Genomic DNA, 27,322 nt, shown 5'->3' on the forward strand with positions numbered 1-27,322 from the left:
TTTCACATGGGCTTCAGCTTGTATAAGAGTAAACAGCAAGCTTTGGCAAAGCATTTGCAGAGATTTCAGCAAGCTTTGTTGAAGCTTTTAAAGCACCGTACAGCTCCAGTTTGTAAACACTGAACACAAAAACTAATGGGAGTGTTTATTGCCACTTTAAGCAAGCTGCTAGCAGGCTTCAGCAGACTTTCAACAAACATCAAAAAGTTTTGAAGCCTGCTAGAAGCTTGCTTAAAGTGGCAATCAGGACTCCAATTAGGATCTGTGTTCAACATGTACAAACTGGAGCTGAATGGTAGTTTAAAAGCTTAAATAAAGCTTGCTGAAAGTTCTAAAAAATTCTTTGTCAATGCTTGCTGTTCACACTGTTTATACAAGCTGAAGCCTGTGTGACACAGGCCTAACATGTTTATGGGCATTGCTGCACATTACTGCAAAGCCATAGTGTGAACGGACCCTAAGGGCCCTTTCACGCTTGTGCGACTTGGAACTGTAAAGTTGCATGACAAGTTGTTCCCCATGATTTCCAATGAGTACCATTCATAACTGTGCGACTTCAAGTTGTGCCGACTTCAGAGTAGTCCCTGCACTACTTTGGCCTGACTTTCATGCGAGTTTAGATCCATAGACCTCAAGTTTACACAGTCATTCCCTGAAGTCGCGGTAAAATTGCGCGACTTTGAAGTCTTGGTAGTGTGAAAGGGGCCTAAAGGAGAGAGATTTTTAAAAAAAGTTGATATATCAAATACATTGCAACACAAGTAAATTTACTTAACAATGCCCGGCAAATCCAGCACTGTTACACTGTAAACGGCCATTGCGCTGTTGCACATTCAGCCCCATACCACCATCTTCTCTTCTTGCCTCATCAGAAGGCTGTTGCCTCTTCCTGGTTCATACAGCCAGCCCCTAATGACACGCCGCAGTGCATGTGTTGTAGATTGGCCCGAAGCCTCCTGGGATAAGTGATGCGAGTATCCCAGGAGGCTGCGGACAGCTAATTGCCTACATAAGAAATCTGTAGTGCGGTGGTTGTGCTGTGGGATGCAGGAGCGCCCTGTCCGACCTAACAGCTAGCGTTACAAGGCACCTAGGAAGATGAGGCAACGAGCTACATATACTTTATATACACTATATTACCAAAAGTATTGGGTCGCCTGCCTTTAAACGCACTTACATGAACTTCAATGGCATCCAAGTCTGTCCTGACCTCAACCCGATAGAACACCTTTTGGATGAATCAGAGCGGAGACTGCGAGCCAGGCCTTCTCGTCCAACATCAGTGCCTGACCTCACAAATGATGTTTCATATTCCCATCGCACACGTTCCTGGTATAAGCTCTTAAAGGTCGGGAGCTGGAGCAACAACCAGCTGGATACTGGTTCAAGTCACAATGTAGATATTTGCCAGCACACCAAGGATCAGTACACGGTGGCGTCCAAACGGTTTAACTTATTGTTGTGATCATGCAATAAGTTAAACCGTTTGGACGCCACCGTGTGCTGATCCTTGGTGTGCTGGCAAATATCTACATTGTGACCTCACAAATGCACTTCTGGAAGAATGGTCAAACATTCCCATAGACACACTCCTAAACCTTGTGGACAGCCTTCCCAGAAGAGTTGAAGCTGTTATAGCTGCAAAGGGCGGGCCAACTCAATATTGAACCCTACGGACTAAGACTGGGATGTCATTAAAGTTCATGTGTGTGCGTGTAAAGGCAGGTGTCCCAATACTTTTGGTAATATAGTGTATGTAAGCATATCTTTAAAATGAATTAGTGGGGAGTGCAGTCTTAGCAATGTATTCTCAATTGTTACTTGGAAAGCTGTAAAACTCCCACTATATAGAAGTTGGGAGTCTACTAAAAATGTAAATGAAATGCAGATGTATTCAATATAAAATGCAGAGTGAATCACACAAAAAGGTAACAAACTTCAGATTTTATTTTTATTTCCCCGTACCACGCTCACTTACCTCTGCTTTGCGAATACCCTCTCTGGCTTCTTCGACTTTCTGCTCCAGTTCCGCCCGGCCTTGCTCTGACGGCGGCGTGCTCTGACACTCTAAATCATCCAGGGCCTGTAAAGGAGACAAAGTGCTGGATAAAGTGACTCTGTAACCCAGAAATCAAGGTGAAAAATGATCCAATCAAATATTCTCTCTTCTCTGAATCTGCTTTTGCAAATTAAAAACCAGGCTGCCCCCCCCACCCCCACCCCCATGAGATCCGGGGGTAGATCTATGCCCTGGTGTGAAGCGCATTTCTCAGCAGGGCACAGATTTATATATACAAAAAGGCTGCACTTCCACAGTTTTTTTTTTTTAATTAAAAAGTTGTGGACATTATACAATTATATATAAAAAAATATATATATTTTTTAAAAAAACGGTCATTCTTGTGCATCCTGAATTTTTGGTTTCAGTACTAAAATTTCCATTCGGTACCCCTCTAATCTGCATTAAGGTAAAAAACCTTCTGAGTGCAGCCCCCCTCCCCTTATACTTACTGATCCAAATCTGGAACCATCACTGAACATGAGAGCAGAGACATTGGATCCTGCTGCTGTCACTCACAGCCAGTGAGAAGGGAGCAGGGGGGTGGGGCCGAGCCACGCTGTATGTGTAAACGGACACAGAGGGTGTAGTTCAGGAGTGAGCCCCCATGAGTGTCTGCCTCCATAGCAAGCAGCTTGCTATGGTAAGTACTCTGTAGGGGGAGGAGCCAGGAGAGGATCGGGGCTGCTCTGTGCAAAACCATTGCACAGAGCAGGTAAGTATAACATATTATTAACCACTTAAAGACCTCCTGCCATACATATACTGCGGCAAGACGGCTCTATTGCACAAAATCACATACCTGTACATGATTTTGTTCAATAGCCACGGGGGGGGGGGGGGGGGGGGGGGGGGGCGCTGAGATCGCGCACTGATTGGCAACAGGGGGAGCCAATCAGCGGGCCCAGCGGACGGTATGTCCGCCGGCCACCCGCGATCGTACCCCACAGAGACAGAATGGCGGTCTGCAGATGTAAACAAGCAGACCATCGTGCTGTCAGCCATGGATACGGTCATCTAATGTTCCTGCTAATCAGGAACACAGATCACAGTGTCCATGCAGTGAGTCCATCCCCACCCACAGTAAGAACGCACAATTAGGAAATACACCGAACCCTTTGATCGCCCCTGATGTTAACCCCTTCCCTGCCAGTGACAGTGCATATTTTTAGCACTGATCACTGTAATAAAGTCACTGGTTCCCAAAAAAGTGACAAAAGTGTCAGGTGTCCGATCTGTCCGCTGCAATGTCGCAGTCCCACTAAAAATCACTGATCACCGCCATTGCAAGTAAAAAATAAATGAATAAATAAAAATGCCATAAATATATCCCCTATTTTGTAGAGGCTATAACTTTTGCCTATTAATAAACCCTTATTTGGATTTTTTACCAAAAATATGTAGCAGAATACATATTGGCTTAAATAGATGAAGAAATTTGATATTTACTGGATATGTTTTATAGCAGAAAGTAAAAAAAATATACTGTAGTTTTTTTTCAAAATTGTTCTTTTTTTTTGTTTATAGCGCAAAAAAAAAAAATATATAAATAAATAAAACGCACAGGTGATCAAATACCACCAAAAGAAAGCTTTATTTGTGGAAAAAAAAAAAAAGGGACATACATTTTATTTGGCTACAGCATTGCACGACCACGCGATTATCAGTTAAGGTAACGCAGTGCCGTATCGCAAAAAATGGCCTGGTCGTTAAGGTGGTAAAAACCTTCCGGGGCTGAAGTGGTTAAAAAAAATGTAATGGTTTACAATCACTTTATTCGCTTCTTAAAGGATGCAGACACTGCAACTTTTCTCATAAGAACACAGAGCGCATCAGCTGATTATAATCAATGCAGTCCTATTCAGAATTGGTATCCAAAGGACACAGTAGAACAAACAGCTTTTATTTCAGCGCAGAAACAGGTAGTTGGTTGAACTCCTTTCAATGTAAAGTGATCACCTAAAAGGGATTGTTTTTTTTTTTTTTTTTTATCTTAAGAAAGGTGGAGTTACTCTTTAAACCTACGTGTACAAGTCAGGGGATGAAATGTACACACGGATGCACCCACAAGGATGAATGTTTCTATGCAATGTACAAATGCTATTACTAATAACTATAGTCACAGTGGGGATGGAAACGACCACACCCAGCTGGTGATTGTTGTGCGGGAGAAGGTTGGCATGAGTGGGTTGAGGGTTGACCTGTGAAGAGAACCCGTCACACTTTGCTTTGAACAGGCAAAATAACAGCTTTTAAAAATGAAAAATAGGGAAAAAAACTGCAGCGGAAATCATTGCCCTTGCACCACCCAAATAACACAGGTAGCTGTGACCAGGCAAAGCTCCACTTATTTCTTGGTAGTGTCGTAGCTTGCCTACCCTCTTCCATCCTCAAGACCTCCTACTCTCAAGCTCTCTCGTTTCTCATGCTCATCTCCAGGATTTCTCCAGAGCCTCTCCCATCCTCTGGAACTCGCTCCCTCCACCTGTCCGGCTATCCCCTACTCTTGCTACCTTCAGGCGATCCCTGAAAACTCATCTCTTCAGGGAAGCCTATCACGTCTCCAACTAATCTTTTACCACTTCAATCAGCTCATTCCCCACAGTTACAACCTTTTGTACCACCTGCCCCACCCTATTAGATTGTAAGCTCTTCTGAGCAGGGCCCTCTTAATCCTCCTGTATCTTATTGTATTATAACTGTATTGTCTCCCTTTTATATTGTAAAGTGCTGCGTAAACGGTTGGCGCCATATAAATCCTGAATAATAATAATAATAATAACCCTCGACACACATTTTAGGCAGTCCATCATAGTGACGGGACCAAACTGACCAATAGGAATGTGTTAGAGGCAAGAGGAAGAAGGCTTGCCCGTCACTACCAGGAAGAGCTAAAACCAAGCACTGGCAAAATACCCCAACAGCCATAATGCACAAGGTAAAAATCAAATAAAACAAATATAAAACATACAGTAGCCATCTAAAGCACACAGAATTTTCATGCAAACATCAGGGCATGACAAACATCAGGAGAGGACCCTGGTGTGTTTCTACTATACCTACACGCTGGCTGTGGATGATGTTCTTATGCTCCCTCGCCACTCGGGTTGCCCACTTGCGTGCCTCTTTGTTCAGACTGTGCTCTTCCGTGGTGCCCGTTTCCGATTCCAGCTGCCGACTCTGCAAGACAAAACCAAAATCAAAGTTTCTCAGTGATCTCTGTCTTCGTAACGGGGCAGAAAGCTCTTCCCACTTTCAGTATAAGCTTCCAACAACGTAATGAGCTGTGATCTGCTGGAATGAGTCTGCAAAGAAAGGCGCAAACATCCACAGCTGCCAGCATGGAAAGAACACAAAGTTACTGCATTTATTTTTTTTGGGAGATGTGATGAGACGCCCAGCTATCTCCATAAGCAGATGTCATTTTTTTTTTCTACTCTCAAGGTTGGGGATCCTGAATTGAGCACCAAAGACTCAAAGGTGCTGGTAATGGGCAATAACCAAGACCAAACTGTACAGCAGTGACAGCTAACTTATATGATATAGGAGGCCTTAAAGTGACACTAAACCACGCATGTCAAACACAAGGCCCACGGATCGAATCTGGCCCACCAGGCCTTGTCATGTGGTCCCCCTCCCCAGTTTTATAGCTGGATTGTGATGGAACTTGATTCCACCACCTCTGGATCTCACTCTCCACTCCTCGCCGTCACTTGTAAACACAGAAGCCTGTGCGGGTTGGCGTTGCACACAGTGCATAGGGCATCCCTAAACCCTGCACTCTGTACATTGCATATCCCTGATCGCTGCACGTCACGCAGTCCTGAACCCTGCACCTGGGGCAGCTCATCCATTAGGGGTGCCCGGGCACCACCCCCTCTCTCCAGCCCACCCCCTATATGCCATGGATAGAGTCATGCAAAGCATGACTCTATCCATGGCCGCTGCGGCCACCCCCTATTAATGCGTCCAGCCCCTTTCACAGCGCATGAATTACAGCGGCCGGGCGTTTTTTTTTTTTAAGCAGAGGCTCTAATAAGCTTTAAAATAGGGTGGGCTCGGGTCGCAGAGAGTGTGACCGGAGTCCACCCAGGGTATGTTACAACAGCGAATGAATATTGACTGTTGAAACACAGATCTTCAATCCAGCCAATCAGAAGCAGGTGTGAGACCGGTATTTCGATTGGCCCGAAAAGAGAAGACTCCCTATTGGCCGCCAAGGAGGAGCGAGGAAACGGAAGCCACCGCCGTCATAATGACCCGTTGAGAACAGGAGAACGGGAGGCCGCCACCGAGCATGGGAAGCCGCCGGTGATGGGGTAAGTGTTACCTACCGACATACCGACAGACAGGGGGCGGTTGGGGGTGACATACTGTTTGCCACCCCCCAATTTTTTTTTTCCACCGGCCGCCACTGCTCTGCACTCTACACATAGTGCACCCCTAAACCCTGCACGCTGTATGTAGCACACCCCTGAATCCTGCACACAGTAGATCCGTGAACCCTGCACTCTGTACACAGCGCAACCCTAAACTCTGCACACTGTACATAACACCCCTATGAATCCTGCACTCTGTTCATAGTGCACTGTAAACCCTGCACTCTGTACACAGCGCAACTCTGAACCCTGCACTCTGTATGTAGCCCACCCCTGAACCCTGCACTTTCTACATAGTGCCCCCCTGAACATGGCACCCCTTTGAATCCTGCACTTGTTTATAGCACCCCTGGGAACCCTGAACTCTGTATATAGCACCCCTATGAGTCCTGCACTCTGTACATAGCGCACTTCTGAACTCTGCATGCAGCATAATCCTGAATTCTGCTTTCTGTATGCAGCACAATCCTGCATTCTGTATGCAACGCACATCTGAACCCTGCATTCTGTATGTAGTGCACCCCAAAAATCCTGCACTCTGTACACAGTGCACTTCTGAACCCTGCACTGTGTACGTAGGGCACCCCAGATACAACCGGCTCTTTAAAGGCAGCCATACTGCTGATGCAGCCCACAGTGAAACGGTGTTGGGACACCCCTGCACTAAACAATATCCTTATTCTCCGAAAATAATCCATACACATCCACTACTTAATACTCCTGTAATCTGTTCATTTGAACGTCCTCTGTGAGCTCCCAAACCTCTCCTCCCCCCCCCCCTTTACTTCTGTATTTTCGACATGAACAGTGCTCCGTGTCAGTTGTAGTCATGTGCAATGCTCTATGCACCCAACAAATCCCTACATGCTGTGGGAGAATGGAGAATTAACATAGCCACCCTAACAGAAAGTCAGATCAAAGCAGCAAAAAAAAAATGAGATGTGGAGCAGGCTGAGAGCAACAGAAGGGACTTTTCGAGCTAAAAATACACACTCAAATTGAATATTTTTTCAAGTGCTGCCCCTGATGTCAGCAAAGGGGTCCACATAATATTTACAGAGTGTAATGTTACAAAAAGCCATATTAGATGGTTGGAGACTGTGAACATGACGAAGGGGTTCCTGAAGAAAGGGGACATGTTTCAAAAGACAGACTGGAGACACATTACATAATACTGCTAGAGATCTCCGATATGAAAGCGCTTTACAAAATCAATACTCCCCACAGCCCCCTTACAAATGACGCATCTGATATTTCTTTCAGCAAGATGCAATATCACAGATTATCACAGAGGTCACCTATAGGCCCATTCGTTCCCTCCTCTCCCCTGCAGCCGCCTGACACAGGGGAGCCGGATCATATGACCAGACCAGAGAGGGCTAAAAATAGTTAAGTATAGGGCTGGGAGATTTTCTAAAAAAAAAAAAAAAAAAAAAAAAAAATCTTCGATTCTCTTAAAAAAAACTTGATTCACGATTCGAATCGAGTTTTTTTTTTTCTTTGGAAACCGCGCCGGTCCCGAGGCGCTGCGGGCATGAGCTTTTAGGCGAGGCCGCGGCTTCGGCCTAGTCCGCGTCGTCCAGCCTTGCGGACTAGGCTGAAGCCGCGGCTTCGCCTAAAAACTCATGCCCGCAGCGCCTGGGGACTGGCGCGGTGAAGAGAAAAAAAATCTAAAAAAATCGATTTGCTTAAATTTTGAATCGATTTGACCTCTCAACTCGATTCAAGATTTAAATAGATTTTTTCCCCAGCCCTAGTTAAGTATATACATTCTTCTTACTGCATAGGTGTTAGTAGGCGGAGGGAACATTTTTAGGTGTAGTTAGGTTACATGGTAGGTGAGGTTAAAAAAAGACACAAGCCCATCAAGTCCAACCTATGTGTGTGATTATGTGTCAGTATTACATTGTATACCCCTGTATGTTGCGGTCATTCAGGTGCTTATCTAATAGTTTCTTGAAGCTATCAATGCTCCCCGCTGAGACCACCACCTGTGGAAGGGAATTCCACATCCTTGCCGCTCTTACAGTAAAGAACCCTCTACGTAGGTTGAGGCTGGAATTCTACTTTAAAAACTTTCCCCACTGTATCCAAAACTTAAAAAACAAAAATATCTTGGGCTATGCAAACACTCCAGATACTTACCTTTACTCACCTGGTGCTCAACCTGCAGCCCCAGAAGACACATGCAGCCCTTTGGCCCTTTCTGTGTGGCCAGTTAGGTTGAGACTGGCATTCTACTTTAAAGCAGTTCCACCCAAAAATGGAACTTCCGCTTTAAGGGAAGGTGACCCCCCCTGACATGCCACATTTGGCATGTCATTTTTTTGGGGGGGGAGCGGAAACCCTCTTTTTAGAGGGTTCCAGCTCCCACTTCCTCCCGGGGCACCACAGCCCCGGAAGTAAGTTCACCTCTCCCCCCTCCCTCTCGGCAATCATCTCGGACATGTCACAGGTCCCAGATGATTGCCCAGCCAGTCCCGGCATGCAGCGCGGCTCGCGCACGCGCAGTGCGTGCAGCCGGGCGCCCACAGTGACAATACTGGTGCCACAGAGAGGAGGGGGAGATGAGTGGGGCTTCGTTCCCCTGCATCGCTGGACCCTGGGACAGGTAAGTGTCCGATTATTCAAAGTCAGCAGCTGCAGTATTTGTAGCTGCTGACTTTAAATTTTTTTTAAGTCAGAACTCCACTTTAAAGTGATACTAAACCCAGGACTTGCATTCACTATATCTGGTCTCCCACAGTACACAGACAATGGAAATGAACATAAATGCAAGCATTCTAGTAAATATAGACTGCTAAATACCTTTTCTCATCAGCAGTATATAGCAGTCTTGTTACTTCTATCAGTGTCTGGTTAAAGCTTGTAGGAGGGGTTTTTATTCACCTCTGATTGTCCTATGAGGCTGCATGACCCCTGACCCTCTGTTTGGATAGTGCTGATTGGCCTTGTGCCGATCACATGCATCCTCCCAAAAAGAAACAAAACAAAAAACAAAAAAACAAAAACAAAACAACTCTCTAACAATGCGCACCAAACTGAGCATGTGCAGAGTGCCTTCTAAGGCTCTATACCATCAGCAGATGGATTGGGGACTGTAGAAGAAAGGGAGGATCAGAGAAGATGGGATCAAACAGCCTATTTACACATTGCGCAGGATTAACCCCTTCGGTTGCACAGTGGGTATAACAAACATACCTTACTGCATATACAGACTGATTTTACTGTTGTGGGTTTAGTAACACTTTAAGCTCCCTGTCAGTTTTTTTTTTCCAGTCTGGGTTCTGACAGAGCGGTTTCCCTTCCTTTCCCAGCAGCAAACAGGAAGTCAGGGGAAATCTCCTCTGTGATCAATGGAACAAGTGTCCTCATTGTAAGATTTCCTCCCTCTCCCTATTCCTGTGACAACCCCAAAATGTTGGATTTCTCATCAAATTCTGTACCAAAAACAATGGTCACCCATACAAATAGAAAGGCTAAATCTGCTAGGTAGAATCTGCACAAATCATAAAAAAAAAACACAAAATATGCTGGTTAACGTGCGTGGGCTGGTGTATGCAATGAAGGGGTGTTGTGATAAGAAGTTGTTCTTTTTTTTTTTTTTTTACTTTATTGAAGTGTCAGAAAACAACATTTCATTTAATCGATGATTTGGATGTCAGTGCAGCAGTGGCAGTGTTGTCTACTTGCTGCAGAAAGTTAGGAGCTCACTGGATTTCTGGCAGATCAACTGTTGTTTTTCTGTACTCACAGCTTTTTTTTAAAAAAAACTAAATGTGGGCACATGTGCCTGTACTACAGAGATATACGGATTTATTTTTTCTAATTTTACCCTGACGTACACAAAACTAAGCGGGCAAGAGCAACTTTTATTTGTATCCTAACAGACTCCCTTTAAGAACACATACAGTGCCTTGAAAAAGTATTCATACCCCTTCACATTTCCCACATTTTTTCATGTTACAACCAAAACCGTAAATGTATCTTATTGGGATTGTATGTGATAGACCAACACAAAGTGGCACATAACTGTGAAGTGGAAGGAAAATGAAAAATGGTTTTCAAATTTTTTTTACAAATAAATATGTGAAAAGTGTGGTGTGCATTTGTATTCATCCTCCTTTACTCTGATACCCCCAACTAAAATCTAGGGGAACCAACTGCCTTTAGAAGTCACCTAATTAGTAGAGTCCACCTGTGTGTAATTTAATCTCAGTAGAAATACAGCTGTTCTGTGAAGCCCTCAGAGATTTTTCAGAGCAGTGGTCATCAACTCTGTCCTCAGGGCCCACTAACAGGCCAGGGTTTGCAAGATAACTGAAATACATCACAGGTGATATCATTTGTTGCTCAGTGATTGCAGTATTCTAGTCTGCATCTCCCCAAGGTAATACATAAAACCTGGCCTGTTAGTGGGCCCTGAGGACAGGGTTGATGACCACTGTTTTAGAGAACCTTTGTGAACAAACAGCATCATGAAGGCCACGGAACACACCAGACAGGTCAGGGATAAAGTTGTGGAGAAGTTTAAAGCAGGGTTAGGTTATAAAAAAATATCCCAAGCTTTGGAAATATTATGGAGCACTGTTCAATCCATCATCCGAAAACGGAAAGAGCATGGCACAACTGCAAACCTACCAAGACATGGCCGTCCACCTAAACTGACAGGCCGGGCAATTTCCCTATTTCTATTATTATCAGGGATGAGGTGCCGCATCTATTGAGGTCACTCAACCTACACCCCATCACACTGTAATAAATATTCTAAAGTAAAATTGTAAAAATAATAAAAAAATAAAATAAAATAAACACTGACTGTCCACCCCCCTCAAAAAAAAAAAGAAAGCATTGTAAAAAAAAAAAAAAAAAAATTATATTTATAGAGAATATATATATATATATATATATATATATCTATATCTATATCTATATAGATATAGATATAGATATAGATATATATATATATATATATATATATATATATATATATATATATATATTGTAAGAAATTTAAAAAAAACAAAAAACAAAATTGTAAAAAAATAAAAATCTACTGACACAAAAAAAAGTATCGGTAATTGGTATCCGCGAGTACTTGAAAAAAAGTATCGGGACTTGTACTCACTTAAAAAAGTGACACCAGGACAACCCTAGTAGAGACATACCCAAATAGACTTGCAGCTGTAATTACAGTGAAAGGAGGTTATACAAACTATTGACTGGGGGGCTGAATACAAATGTACCCCCCACACTTTTCACATATTTGTAAAAAGTTTTGAAAACCATTTACCATTTTCCTTCCACTTCACAATTATGTGCCAATTTGTGTTGGTCTATCACATAAAATCCCAATAAAATACATTTACATTTTTGGTTGTAACATGACTAAATGTGGAAAATTTCAAGGGGTGTGAATACTTTTTCAAGGCACTGTATATTGACCACCAGGGTGGAGAATGGTCTCCTCCTCACAGCAGCACATGCTCTGAAGTTTTGGCAACGGATACCCTGCTGCTTGCCAGGAAGAGAAGACGGCTGATTTAATGGCTCTCTGTTGTAGCCGATGAACAGCGATGGAAAGTGAAGCCGTTTTTATAGCAATATGCATCATGTGTGAAATAAATGCAGACTACTTTCACTTCCAGGACCACCAATGGTGTCTAATGCTGCAAATTCCCCAGCCACACTAGCTAGTCAGATGAGAATTATTATTACAGCCTTTTATGACAATAGTGTGTAGAAGATCCTCTATTAGTGGAGAAATTGAAGTATGAACTTATGTTAACCCAGCTCAGGTCCAGCTATCTGCATCCCAACAGATTTCAGCAGTGGGGGCACTTATTACACTGTCAGGCCAATTTTAAATTTCAGCATGTGTTTATCAGATAATGGGAATTTAAAGTGTCAAAGCCAATTTTTTTTTTTTTGAATTTTCTCTTTTATCACTTAAAAACTGCAAATATCTTTCGATTTGCTGGAAATCCAATGTGTTCCCAGCTCTAAAATCACAACCAGAATTGCCAGCCATGCCTGCTGGACTATAGAACTTCGCCCTGCGTGCACGGATTTATTTTCCAACATAACGATGATGCTGCTTTGACTCCCAAGAACATGTCCACATGCTTTTAAGATATAGTTCTCGGGAAGTATCTACATCATCACAGGGAGTAATAAAGTTGTTTCTTGCCACAGGATATGGAAAAAGAAAAATGTAATGCTGGGACATGTCTTAGAGCAGGTCTCTCTACAGCACATCTGGTCCGCAGCTAGGGTCAGTGGTATATCCTCAATGTGTACTGATTGAGGCAGAAACTGTCCTTGATCTTCAGCTTACAGTGGTAAGGCTGACTCTGATGGGGACTCTGATGTAAGGAACGTGGGAGGGGGGACACATGACGACTCTGAGGGGCACCCTGATGTAAAGGGGGACTCTGATGTATGAGGGGAATCGGATAGGTGGGGACCCTGGTGTAAAAGGGGACTTTCCTGGCCACCCTGAAGTAAAGAGGGGCTCTGATCCAAGGGGGGACTCTAATAGGTGGTAACCCTGGTGAAAAAGGGGACTCTCCTGGGCACCCTGGTGTAAAGGAGGGGGGGGGGGGCTGTCATGGGCACCCTGGTGTAAAGAAAGGACTCTTGTGGGCACCCTGGTGTAAAGGGGGGGGGGCTCTGTAATGGGCACCCTGGTGTAAAGGGAGGACTCTCGTGGGCACCCTGGTGTAAAGGGAGGACTCTCGTGGGCACCCTGGTGTAAAGGCAGGACCCTCGTGGGCACCCTGGTGTAAAGGCAGGACCCTCGTGGGCACCCTGGTGTAAAGGCAGGACCCTCGTGGGCACCCTGGTGTAAAGGCAGGACCCTCGTGGGCACCCTGGTGTAAAGGCAGGACCCTCGTGGGCACCCTGGTGTAAAGGCAGGACCCTCGTGGGCACCCTGGTGTAAAGGCAGGACCCTCGTGGGCACCCTGGTGTAAAGGCAAGACCCTCGTGGGCACCCTGGTGTAAAGGCAAGACCCTCGTGGGCACCCTGGTGTAAAGGGAAGACCCTGGTGGGCACCCTGGTGTAAAGGGAAGACCCTCGTGGGCACCCTGGTGTAAAGGGAAGACTCCCGTGGGTACCCTGGTGTAAAGGGAAGACTCCCGTGGGTACCCTGGTGTAAAGGGAAGACTCCCGTGGGTACCCTGGTGTAAAGGGAAGACTCCCGTGGGTACCCTGGTGTAAAGGGAAGACTCCCGTGGGTACCCTGGTGTAAAGGGAAGACTCCCGTGGGTACCCTGGTGTAAAGGGAAGACTCCCGTGGGTACCCTGGCGTAAAGGGAAGTCTCCCGTGGGTACCCTGGTGTAAAGACAGGACCCTCGTGGGCACCCTGGTGTAAAGGGAGGACTCTTATGGGCACACTGATGTAAGGAGGAGACTCTCATGGGCACTCTGATGTAAGAGGGGGCTCTGATCTAAGAGGACGACTATCATGGGCACCCTGGTGTAAAGGGACGACTCTCATGGGCACCCTGGTGTAAAGGGACGACTCTCATGGGCACCCTGGTGTAAAGGGACGACTCTCATGGGCACCCTGGTGTAAAGGGACGACTCTCATGGGCACCCTGGTGTAAAGGGACGACTCTCATGGGCACCCTAGTGTAAAGGGACGACTCTCATGGGCACCCTGGTGTAAAGGGACGACTCTCATGGGCACCCTGGTGTAAAGGGACGACTCTCATGGGCACCCTGGTGTAAAGGGACGACTCTCTTGGGCACCCTGGTGTAAAGGGACGACTCTTATGGGCACACTGATGTAAGGAGGGGACTCTCATGGGCACTCTGATGTAAGAGGGGGCTCTAATCTAAGAGGAGGACTATCATGGGCACCCTGGTGTAAAGGGACGACTCTCATGGGCACCCTGGTGTAAAGGGACGACTCTCATGGGCACCCTGGTGTAAAGGGACGACTCTCATGGGCACCCTGGTGTAAAGGGACGACTCTCATGGGCACCCTGGTGTAAAGGGACGACTCTCATGGGCACCCTGGTGTAAAGGGACGACTCTCATGGGCACCCTGGTGTAAAGGGACGACTCTCATGGGCACCCTGGTGTAAAGGGACGACTCTCATGGGCACCCTGGTGTAAAGGGACGACTCTCATGGGCACCCTGGTGTAAAGGGACGACTCTCATGGGCACCCTGGTGTAAAGGGATGACTCTCATGGGCACCCTGGTGTAAAGGGACGACTCTCATGGGCACCCTGGTGTAAAGGGACGACTCTCATGGGCACCCTGGTGTAAAGGGACGACTCTCATGGGCACCCTGGTGTAAAGGGACGACTCTCATGGGCACCCTGGTGTAAAGGGACGACTCTCATGGGCACCCTGGTGTAAAGGGACGACTCTCATGGGCACCCTGGTGTAAAGGGACGACTCTCATGGGCACCCTGGTGTAAAGGGACGACTCTCATGGGCACCCTGGTGTAAAGGGACGACTCTCATGGGCACCCTGGTGTAAAGGGACGACTCTCATGGGCACCCTGGTGTAAAGGGACGACTCTCATTGGCACCCTGGTGTAAAGGGACGACTCTCATGGGCACACTGATGTAAGGAGGGGAAGGGGACTCTCATGGGCACTCCAATGTAAGAGGGGGCTCTGATCGGGGCATCTGATTCTTAATAAAATATACAATGTGACCCTCATAATGACACATTTGGAGCCCCTTACATTCTAAAGGGAGGTCCGGGGGTATATTTGGGTGATGCCTGGACACTTTAAGATATGTATCGGGTGTGAAATGAAGGTAGAATAGTTTTACTTCTAGGCCCACAAATAGTGATTATTGCTTCCAACTCCCCATCCACACCAGCCAGTCACAGTACAATCATTAGTACTGCCTTTACATAAGATAAAAGTCCCCCAGGTCAACCACTATCTTCACAAGAGAACAAAACTAAACGCAGTGCCGGCGATGCCTGTAATTTGAACTGAAAGCAGACATTTGCTTAAATTTTGTCTTCCCTGGTTCTTTCATTCCCCTCATCATCATATTATTTAGATTGAAATAATACCTTTTCTGTGTTCGTTATGTAGCTCATTTTAGACCCAGCGACACGGTCACTGTGCTTCTCTATACAATGCAGGCAGATCATGGCTGGTGGGAGGGGCCGGCAGGGTGCCGTACACAGCTTCCTGAAAACATCCCAGCACCCCGACTCAGTACTCCTCTCAAGAACACTCAGCTGGGGTGTACATATTAAAATGCCTTGATGGGTGAGATGTCAGCCACTAGTGGGTGATCCTTGGCAGACTGTATTTGGATGCCTGACCACACATGAATGGAATGATGCTGAGCTCCTATGATGGAAAGAACTGAAATCCAATCAATTAAAAGGAATGGCTCATGATGCTTGACATCCTCCAAGCCAGGAAACAAGGTGACTTGCTGCAGCTTCTAATGCACACTGTGAGAAGCTCTCAGTGTGCAGTGAAATCAGAGTAAACTATTTCAGTACAGGAGAGGAGCCGGTACAACTGTGCAAGACTGAAAGGAAGGCTGGAGTCCATTTTGGGAAGAAAACATGTAAAATACCTATGCTGTGCTATTGTTATGATATACTTACCTGCTCTGTGCAATGGCATTGCACAGAGCGGCCCTGATCCTCCTCTTCTGGGGTGCCCCCACCGGCGCTCCTGGCTCCTCCCTTTCTGTGTCGGCCACTTGCTATGGGGGCACACGTACAAGTGTGTTCCCAAGCCGGGAGGTGTGCATCCATAGACACATACAGGGCGGTTTGGCCCCGCCCCCCTGACAAGATTTGATTGACAGCAGCAGGAGCCAACGGCTCACACTTCTGCCTGTGTGTCCTGTGAGAAGAAGAACCAGCACCGCTGCAGACGGTAGACTAAAGGGGCCCAATTGCCATTTTTGCAGGAGAAATTGTTTTCCATATAAAATTTGCTGACCTTACAGCAGGGATTTCCCTTTTACTTATCTATCAGATAACAGGCTCTATTCCCAGCAGGGGTGGCAGCCTATAGACCCCCCCCCCCCCCAGGACTGAACACAAATTCCAGTATGTGAATAAACAGGAAAGGTCCAGTGTCAGGCGGAGGTTTGAGCTGATGCTTTCCTTTCTCCGTACAATTTGCTGTGCCAGCACTCTGACACAAGGCCGGTTATCAGCAGGCACAGGGAGGTCTATTTCCACACGTAGGCCAAGTCAGGGACTGCTGATTGGAGTTATACTGAATATATGAAACCATCCACCTCGAACAACAATGTGCCATGTACCAGGCAGAACTCCGATCTTCATATAAAATATATTGTCAAAAGTATTGGGACGCCTGCCTTTACACGCACATGAACTTTAATGACATCCCAGTCTTAGTCTGTAGGGTTCAATATTGAGTTGGCCCACCCTTTGCAGCTTCAACTCTTCTAGGAATAGTCCACAAGGTTTAGGAGTGTGTCTATGGGAATGTTTGACCATTCTTCCAGAAGAGCATTTGTGAGGTCAGGCACTGATGTTGGACAAGAAGGCCTGGCTCACAGTTTCTGCTCAAATTCATTCCAAAGGTGTTCTACTATTAATATTATTCAGGATTTATATAGTGCCAACAGTTTGTGCAGCGCTTTATTGGGTTGAGGTCAGGACTCTGTGCAGGCCAGTCAAGTTCCTCCATCCCCAAACTTGCTCATCTAAAGACCTTGCTTTATGCACTGGTGCGCAGTCATGTTGGAACAGGAAGGGGCCATCCCCAAACTTTTCCCACAAAGTTGGGAGCATGAAATTGTCCAAAATGTCTTGGTATGCTGACACCTTAAGAGTTCCCTTCACTGGAACTAAGGGGCCAAACCCAACCCCTGAAAAACAACCCCACACCATAATCCCCCCTCCACCAAATGATTTGGACCAGTGCACAAAGCAAGGTCCATAAAGACATGGATGGGCCAGTTTTGGGTGGAGGAACATGACTGGCCTTCACAGAGTTCTGACCTCAACCCGATAGAACACTTTTGGGATGAATTAGAGTGCAGACTGAGATCCAGGTCTTCTCGTCAACATCAGTGCCTGACCTCACCAATGCACTTCTGGAAGAATGGTCAAACATTCCCATAGACACACTCCTAAACCTTGTGGACAGCCTTCCCAGAAGAGTTGAAGCTGGTATAACTGCAAAGGGTGGGCCAACTCAATATTGAACCCTACGGACTAAGACTGGGATGCCATTAAAGTTCATGTGTGTGTAAAGTCAGGCGTCCCAATACTTTTGACAATATAGTGTATATAAGGCTGGACTTACACAGTCGAGGTGTGTTAACAGAAGTGCATTACAGTAATGTTTAGTCATGTTAGGGCAGCCCATTCATTTTAATGGGCTGTGTAACCCACAGAAACAGGTACATGTGCTTTTTTTTTTCCCCGTACTGCCACGCATCACAATGCATAGTAGCACGTTGCGGTGCGCTGTAATGCATGCCCAATGGCAAGGTATGTTGGGGTGGCATTAAGGGCTTGTTTATACGTACATCAGCCCTACCCCCGTCCCAAACTGCATGTATAAATGAAGCCTAATTGATTTGTGTAGTTTGTGGGGCATACGATGAGTCCTTGATGGTGTCCACGGCCATCAATGAGGGTCACCCGGATTACACCCTATACTATTTTCTAAAAGAAGACCGCAAATGGGATCCACCAACATCCCCAAATACAGCGTGGTAAGCACCGTGCTGCAAGTGAAGGGTTAATCCCAGCATCCCCCCAGCTGCTTCTCACATCCCTGGTCTGCCTGTCATTGGATGACAATGTCTTCTACACACAATGGAGCATCTCTGGAAAATGCTATTTCGGGAGATGTTAGGAGCTCAAAAAAAAAAAAAAAAAAGAGGCAGATCAGACGATTACCCCGAGGAGGACAGAAATGTTAATTACGGCCGCTCTGCCAGAACAGTCTGACACTTCAAAAAAGCAGAGAGCAGACTTGTCAGACTTCACAGCTCTTCCGCTACAAGTGACGCTCTCCGCCGAGCCGCAGAAAAAAGGTCATCCTGCTTTTCCCAGAAACTTGTGATTGGAAGGCGGGGCGGGCAGATAATGAATCCGTAAATAGAAATAATTATTTGGCCCGGCTTAGGCTTGTGAAAAGCTTTTTAAATATTCATTGTGATCTGTGAGCAATGATCCAGGCGATCATTGTTGCTGCACGAAGCGAGCTACCACTATAAGGCCCGGTTCACACTGATGCGAGTTCATAACGAACGCGATGCGTCAAAAACACTTTAAACTCGCATGTCATCCCTAAAGTCATTGTTTTCGATGACTGTCGTTCACATACATGCCTTGCGATTCCTCTACGAATGCGATAAAAAAAAAAAAAAAAGGGTCTTGTGCGAGTTTACGGCGTTGCGAATTTAGTCTCTATAGACATCAATGTAAATCGTTCTTGAATCGCATTGATGGTTCACATATGTGCGATTTCCACCACACTACTCTCCACAAAAACCAGGAAGTACACAGGAAGTTAAAGTGGTGTTCCACCCTAAAAAAAAAAAAAATCATGACTGTGCCTAAAAAAAAAAAAAAAAAAAAAAAAACAAACATTTGGAAATTTTTTTTTTTTTAACTTACCTCTAAATGCCTGTTGCTAGGGGGTCCCTCGTAGTCTGCCTCTTCCAGTGCCTGGGCTGGTGACATCACTTCCCCCTCGGCACAGGAAGGGCTCCGCTCTGTTCCCTCCCTCCTGTCAATCATCTGGGACCCATTATAGGTCCCAGGTGACTGAGCGGCCAATCACGGTGCCGCTCGCGCATGCGCAGTGGGTGCCAGGCTGTGAAGCCACAGCCCGGCGCCCACAGTTGCAATGCTGGCGCCGCCGAACGGAGGGGGAGATGGGTGGGTCTTTGATCCCCCGCATCGCTGGACCCTGGCACAGGTAAGTGTCCAATTAAAAGTCAGCAGCTGCAGTATTTGTAGCTGCTGACTTTTAATTTTTTTTTTTTTTAATGGGCCCTCCTCTTTAACACCTTTTTTTTTTTTTTTTTTTTTTTACATGATGATTCCATTGGCTAGAATATCAAATCGCAGCTATGTCCAACTCCTGAAATTCACGGTAAAATCGCAGTAAATTCGCACCTCACACAGGACAAAAAAACTGAACAAATTCACAGCGCATCAGTGTGAACCGGGCCTAAGGGCCACATGGGTGGCAAAGGGGCGGTAAAAACAGACGGCCAATCCTTGGTTTTACCATTTGATATGGGGGGGGGGGGGGGGGGGCAATTGAATTGATTAGGGATGCACTGATACCATTTTGTTTTTACAATGAGTACAAGTACCGATACTTTTTTTTGGTACTCGCCGATACCAATTACCGATACCGACTGCAACTGTTTTGTTTTTACTTCAGCTGTCAGCAATGGTACAAAGCATTGAAAAGTTATTTACAAATGAATTAAATAGATTTTTTTTTTTTAATTTGCACTTTTTCAATGTGAAATGTGTAAATATATGTTAATATATATGTGTAAAAATATTCACTAACAAAGCAAACAAAAAAAAAAAGTTTTAATTGTTTATCGTTTATAAAACAGACGTGAACAAAAGAAAAAAAGCAGGAAATCAATAATGAAATGGAGGAGAATAGGGAGTTAATTAAGGCTCATTAGAGTAAATTAAGGGTTATTAAGGGGTTAAACAGAGGGACATTTGTTCAACCTTTTGATCTGCAGATGAAGAAACAGAAATATACAAAAAGAAACAATGTTTCTTTTTATTTAGTGTTTCAGGGCTGAGCAATGTTGTTAATAAACATTGCCGGCTGCTTTTTTTTTTTTATGACAGCTCCAATTACCGGACTTCTTTAACACAGGGGAGACCCACTGACAGCTCGAAGATCCAGGCCTGAAAGTATCGGTTTGAGGTATCGTTGCATTTGCACAAGTACCGATACTTGTGAAAATACTCGTTATCGGTGCAACCCTAGGGGATAATATATTCTTTAAGACCGCTTTCACACTGGGGCGTTTTTCAGGTGCTTTAGCATTAAAAAAAAGCGCCTGTAAAGCGCCTGAAAGAAGCCTCATCTGCAATCCCAATGTGAAAGCCCGAGTGCTTTTACACTAAGGTGCTGAGCTGGCAGGGCGTCAAAAAAAGTCCTGCAAGCAGCTTCTTTGCAGCGCTTAAGCTTGAACATAGCGAGTGATCGGTACCAGTCGCTCACTGTGTTCATTCATAACTGAAGCATAGTAAGCTGTGTTTACTATGCTTCAGTTTATGAATAAACAGGAAGGTTTGTGCAGAGCTCTTTGTATTCATTCATTCAAGGCTGCAGAAAGGAACTGGGGAATGTGTTTCCTCGGTTCCTTTCTCTGCCTCAAAAGTGAGAATTTAGGGGTCTATTTAGACCCCTGATATTTCACCAAAGCCCCCTAACCCCCCCAAAAAAGCATGAAAAATGTAAAAAAAATAAAAATTTGCAACAAATAAAAAAATTTTAAAAGTACTACAATAAATTAAGGGTTCATTCACACGGGTTCTCTGTGTGTGTATGAATATAATATGTATATGAAGAATTATGCCTTTCCCCTTTTGTCCTGTTCTGGGTCTGTGACTCAATAGCAGCAATGCCAGTCAACAAGCATTTGCAAGAGGCAGCCATCAATGGGAGGCCACATTCTTTACAACAGGTATAACATGCAGAGCAGACATGAACACTTGCTTGAAGTCAAACGTCAGCAGTGGAATTTTGTAACATGATGACAGTTGCATGTAAAATAGCAGCAGTCTCTAACCGTCTGATGTAACACAATATCACTTTGTTACCTGACAGTCTGGCGGTTTTTCTCAATCCTTTTTACCATGGAGGAACCTTTTAAATAGTTTTCAGGTTTCAGGGAACCCCTACTGAAATGATTAGACCTATAGTTCATGATACAGTAGTGTGATCAGTAAGCTGTAGTGATTTTTAATTAATTAAATAAAAGAATAGTTGTAGTGACCTATTGTATTGTTGGTCAGTGTAGAAGTGACCCCTTAGGTTGGTGGTCAATATAGAAAACAACCCCTTACATTGGTGGTCAGTGTAGATGTGAACCCTTATGCCGGTGGTCAGTATAGAAAATGACCCAGTTCATTGGCGGTCAGTGTAAAAAATGACCAATTACATTGGCGGTAAGTGTGCCATTGGTACTCAGTGTAGAATTGACCCCTTACATTGGCAGTAAGTGTAGAAGTGACCCCTTATATTGGCGGTCAGTGTTAAATTGACCCCTTACACTGGGGGGTCAGTGTAGAAGTAACCCCTTACATTGGTGGTCAGTGTAGAAGTGACCCCTTACATTGGCGGTCAGTGCAGAATTGACCCCTTACACTGGTGGTCAGTGGAGAATTGACCCCTTACATTGGCGGTCAGTGCAGAATTGATCCCTTACATTGGCGGTCAGTGCAGAATTGACCCCTTACACTGGTGGTCAGTGTAGAAGTCACTTCTTACATTGGTGGTCAGTGTAGAAGTGACCCCTTATATTGGTGGCCAGTGTAGAAGTAACTTCTTACATTGGCGGTCACTTCTTATATTGGTGGTCAGTGTAGAAGTCACTTCTTACATTGGTGGTGAGTGTAGAAGTGACCCCTTATATTGGTGGCCAGTGTAGAAGTCACTTCTTACATTGGTGGTTAGTTCTTACATTGGTGGTCAGTGTAGAAGTGACCCCTTATATTGGTGGCCAGTGTAGAAGTCACTTCTTACATGGTGGTCTATGTAGGCAGGAGATCACTCTGCCACTGCTCTTCTCACGGAACCCCTAGCAACTTCTGGAGGAACCCCAAGTTTCCACAGAATGCTAGTTGAGAAAGGTCAGTCTACAGGTTGCTTGAGTCTTTCTTTCTAGAACAGTGGTCTCCAAACTTCAGCCTGGGGGCCAGATGTGGCCCTTTGCTTGCTTTTATCAGGCCCTTGGGGCACCATTTCATCCAATGATAACAATGTCCCCCTACTGACACCAATGAAGGGGCACAATTCCTCCCAATGACACCAACGATGGAACACAATTTCTCCCAATGACACCAACAATGGGGCCCTACGACAACAATGATGGGGCTCAATTTTTGCCAATGACATCAATGATGGGGCACAATTCCTCCCACTGATATCAATGATGAGGCACAATTCCTCTCAATGACACCAAAGATGGTGTCAGTGTTTTTTCCCCACTAACGTTAGGACCTTTTCTACTCCCAATGTCCACAACCCCGGCCCCCCCTAAAGTCTGAAGGACAGTAAATTGGCCCTTTGTTTAGGAAGTTTGGGGACCCTTGTTCTAGAAAATGACAACCTTTTCTAATGTATAGCAGTCCACTCTCTTCTTCTGTAACATGCACAGGTGAAAGCAGGTTTTAGGTAATGGATGTGGTGACAAAGTCTCCCGAGTTGTAGGTACATATGACTGCAGGGTGTAGGCGACAAGCACAGGTGAGATGGAGGATGTAGGGATTACAGCTGCACGAGTCTCTAGAACACAGCAGTGACCAATCACAATCATGTAACAGATGGAGGTAAAACACAAGCAGAGATGGCTGTACCTTTGCCAAGAGCATTCTCATAGCACTGACAGGAGAGGGCTCGATATCCACCAGCGGGACAGCGCTAAAGCTCTGTGCCAAGACAGCGGGCAGAGGACAGAAACACAGACAGCACACAGGTTAGAAGACACACGGGCTGTGGCAGGTCTCAGATGGGTTAATGCATGCTATTAACCAATCACATTAAAGATCACTGGACACAGGAGAAGGTCAAGGCTTGCTAACTGGAAAAAAAGAAGGTTACAACATGCATAGAGAATCAAATCTGAAACTCATATCTTTTATTTATGGAGACCATAAAGGTTTTTCTTTTTTATTTTTTTCCTAAAAAGCAAATTTAGGTCCTGTGTATTTTTCACACAAATAGAAATCTCTATTATGCAGAGTGAATTGGTCCAAATTCATATCCTGGCCTGCATAGTATATTTTAATTATACATACAAAAAAAAGTGAAAAAGTTTTTGCCCCCTTCCTGATTTTTTTTAAAATATATTTGTCACACTTAAATGATTCAGATCATCAAATTTTATTACACAAAGATAACCCGAGTAGATACAAGATGCAGTTTTTAAATGATGATTTCATTTAGGGCCCTATATGAAAAAGTAATTGCCCCCAAACCCAAAAACTGGTTGGGTCCCCCTTGGCGGCAACAACGGCAATCAAGCGTTTGCGGTAACTGGCAATGAGTCTTTCACATCGCTGTGGCGGAATTTTGGCCCACTCTTCTTTGCAGAATTGTTTTAATTCAGCCACATTGGAGAGTTTTAAGGCATGAACGGCATGTTTAAGGTCATGCCACAGCATCCTAATTGGATTTTAAGTCCGGACTTTGACTAGGTCATTCCAAAACCTTTATTTTTTTTTTTTTTTTGAGCCATTCAGAGGTGGACTTGCTGGTGTGTTTTGGATAATTGTCCTACTGCATAACCCAAGTGCGCTTGAGCTTGAGGCCACAAGCTGATGGCGGGACATTCTCCTTCAGGATTTTCTGGTAGAGTGCAGAATTTGTGGTTCCATCAATGGTGGCAAGTCCTCCACCTGCAAAGCATCTCCAAACTATCACACTACCACCACCATGTGTGACTGTTGGTATGATGTTCTTTTTATGAAATGCTGTGTTAGTTTTAGATATAACGGGATGCAGACCTTCCAAAAAGTTCAATTTTTGTCTCATCGGTGCACAGAATATTTGCCCAAAAGTCTTGGGGATAATCAAGGTTTTTGTTGGCAAATGTGAGACAAGCCTTTGTGTTCTTTATGGTCAGCAGTGGCTTTCACCTTGAAACTCTCCCATGGACGTTGGGAGATGTTGTTCTGGGTTCTTTTATGTCCTCCTGGGCGAGTCATTGTTGTGCTCTTGGTGTAATATTGGTAAGCCGGCCACTCCTGGGAAGGTTCACCACAGTTCCAAGTTTCCTCCATTTGTGGATAATGGCTCTCACCGTGGTTCAATGGAGTCCCAAAGCCTTACAAATGGCAACCCTTTCCAGACGCATACATGTCAATTACTTAGATTCTCATCTGTTCTTGAATTTCTTTAGATCTCGGCATGATGTGTTGCTTTTTGAGATCTTTAGCGTGCTTCACTTTGTCAGACAGCTTCTATATAAAGGCGAAGTACAGCCAAAGGTTGTACTTCTGTGGATCATAGGAATACAGTCCGTTCTGCACTCCTGTGGCCCGTTTTCAGCAGACTGAAGTCGCATAGCCGGTTCAGACTCGGACAAGATTGCAGCCATATGGTCGGGATACGCCCACATGCCTGGACCGGCACCCAGCTCAGCCTCTCAGCCGGCCGCTCCTGCCCCTTCCACAAGCCCAGCACTCCAGTGAGCACAGGGGGGCAGAGCAGAAAGCCAGTGACTGATAGTCACCGGCTCTCTGCTCACGGAGCTCTGAGAATCCAGCGATCGGCGGTGCTTGATCGCTCGGTTCTCAGTGTTCGACCTGGCGGGGGACAGATGCATCAGACCGGTGCTGCATCCAGCTAGGCAAGTATAATTCTACAAAAACCCTATTTCCCATACTTCACTTTTAAGTGATTTCTTGATTCAACAGGTCTGGCAGTAATCAGGCCTGGGTGCGGCAGGTGAAATTTAACTCAGCTTTCCAAAAAATTAGGTTAATCACAATGATTTATTGGGGGGGCAATTACTATTTCACATAGGGCCAGGCAGATTTTTTCCCTTAATAAATTAAATCATCATTTGAAACTGCATCTTGTAATTACATGGGTTATCTTTGTGTAATATTAAAATTTGTTTGATGATCGGAATCATTTAAGTGTGACAAATATGCAAAAAAAAAAACAAAAAACAAAAAAAAAAAAACAGGAAGGGAGCAAATACTTTTCCCCAGCACTGTATAATTAGCTAAAGTAGTTCCCATCCCTGTGGAGCAGCAGACTGGGAGAGGCAAAGCCAACAATTGGACAGCGAAGGATCTATGCTTTGCTAAGTGCTGTCAGTCTACCACTCTTCGGGCTAGTATAGATGGGTTTTGGGCTACAAAGGCAGTGTCCTTTTGGCATGTGTTTGAGAAACGGATATCGTTCAGAAATCACTTTAAGCTCCATGTACATTAGTGTTTTTCTTAAGCTCCTAGAAGCTATTAGGAATTTTTTTCTGCCCCTAGAAGCTAAATAGGGTTATCCTATGTGCTCATGCACACTAAATTAGATTAGCGTAGGAGCAGAAAAAAAAAAAAATTTGTAGAGTTTCCTGGAGCGTTATTCCAGCAGAAACGCTCCTGAACGCTACTAACAGCGTTTTTTTTAGCTTTTTTCCTCCTTTTATTGCAAAAATGTCAATAAAATGCTACCGCTGCTAAAACGCTGCTTCAAAAAGCTATCACCAGCGGTTTTTATCCAGTGATTTTCCCAGCACTTTTTTTTTGGTAAAAACAAAAAAACAAAAACGGCAGTGTGCATGGAGCCTGAAGGTGAATCTGACCTGCTTTAAGCAGCATTTGCGTTCTCACAGATATTTATGAAAGGAGAAGCAGTTCTGATTAGCGATGCAGCGAAAATTTCGGCCGCCAAAAATTATCGGCCTGAAAATAGGGTTTTCAGCATTCTGCCAAAAGAAAAAAAACAAAAAAAAAAGTGCCGATAATGGTTGCCGAAAACACCCACAATTTTACCTTGTTTATGGTGTGTTTTTTCATTAGTATGTGACTCACAAAATGCATCAAAGACGCAACACAAGTGCATGCGTTCTTGCTGCGTTTTCAATGCATTTCAAATAAGGAGGTGAGGTGCTTTTAACTGACCAAATATGCAGCAAGCAGGATTTTTAACAACGCTTCAAATGGTGCCGATAATGGCTGACAATAAATTCATATCCATTTGAATTCATAATATTAATTTAAAAGTAGAATATAATACAATTATTTATAAATATATATATATTGTTTTTAAAAACAGTCAATAGTTATGGTTTTGGCCAAGTGCATCCTGCATTTTTGGTACCAAAATTTTCATTTCGGTGCACCATTAGTTCTGGTTCAACAAACGCCTGTTAACACTAGCCCTTAAAAGGATATGTAAAGGTTTGTTTAAAAAAACAAAACAAACCAAACATGTCATACTTACCTCCTCTGTGCAGTTGGTTTTGCACAGAGTGTCCCTGATCCTCCTCTTCTGGGGTCCCTCAGTGGCGCTCCTGGCTCCTCCTCTTCGCAAGTGCCCCGTTGGAGAGCCACTCTCCCTTGGGGCACTCGTGCGGGCACGCTCCCGTGTCCTGCTGCTGCGTCCATGTACACCATGGGTCTTCAAACTATGGCCCTCCAGGTGTTCAGGAACTACAATTCCCATCATGCCTAGTCATGTCTGTGAATGTCAGAGTTTTACAATGCCTCATGTGATGTGTAGTTCTGCAACAGCTGGAGGGCCGTAGTTTGAAGATCCCTGATGTACACAGACAGCAGGACTCGGCCCTGCCCCCCAGGTTATTGGATTCGATTGACAGCAGCGGGAGCCAATGGCTGCGCTGCTATCAATCTATCCAATCAGGACCAGAGACACCAGCTGGAGCAGGTGTGCTCGTCCCCGTTGCTGGAAAGACCGGGTTCAGATAAGTAAAAAGGGGGCTGCTGCATCACAGGAGGTTTTTCACCTTAATGCACAGAATGCATTAAGGTGGAAAAAACCTTGAGGGTTTACAACCCCTTTAACATAACATTGACCTTGTTATTGAGCTACAGAGTCCATTTACAGCCTGGTCTTGGACCAGACTGTATTATTCAATTGTACTGTAGCCAACAAGGAGGTCCTGGCCTTGGCTGTGTCGCCTTTGGCAACAACATATATATATATG

General features: G+C 44.9%; 1 protein-coding gene across 4 annotated transcripts in view; it reads right to left on the reverse strand.

Moving 5' to 3' along the window:
* The window catches only part of FCHSD2 (FCH and double SH3 domains 2), a 375,255-nt gene that overhangs the window by 50,776 nt on the left and 297,157 nt on the right, over window positions 1-27,322 (reverse strand). For 3 of the 4 annotated variants that reach the window (XM_073612906.1, XM_073612905.1, XM_073612908.1), the window contains 3 exons: window positions 23,004-23,075; window positions 5,123-5,239; window positions 1,979-2,083 (listed from right to left, as the gene is read on the reverse strand). In XM_073612906.1, coding sequence (XP_073469007.1) covers window positions 1,979-2,083; window positions 5,123-5,239; window positions 23,004-23,075 — 294 coding nt within the window. The remainder of the gene's footprint in view (window positions 1-1,978; window positions 2,084-5,122; window positions 5,240-23,003; window positions 23,076-27,322) is intronic. The other variant, XM_073612907.1, reaches the window with a different exon arrangement.

This window comes from Aquarana catesbeiana, linkage group LG02, assembly GCF_042186555.1.
Source record: "Aquarana catesbeiana isolate 2022-GZ linkage group LG02, ASM4218655v1, whole genome shotgun sequence".
NCBI classification, from domain to species: domain Eukaryota; kingdom Metazoa; phylum Chordata; class Amphibia; order Anura; family Ranidae; genus Aquarana; species Aquarana catesbeiana.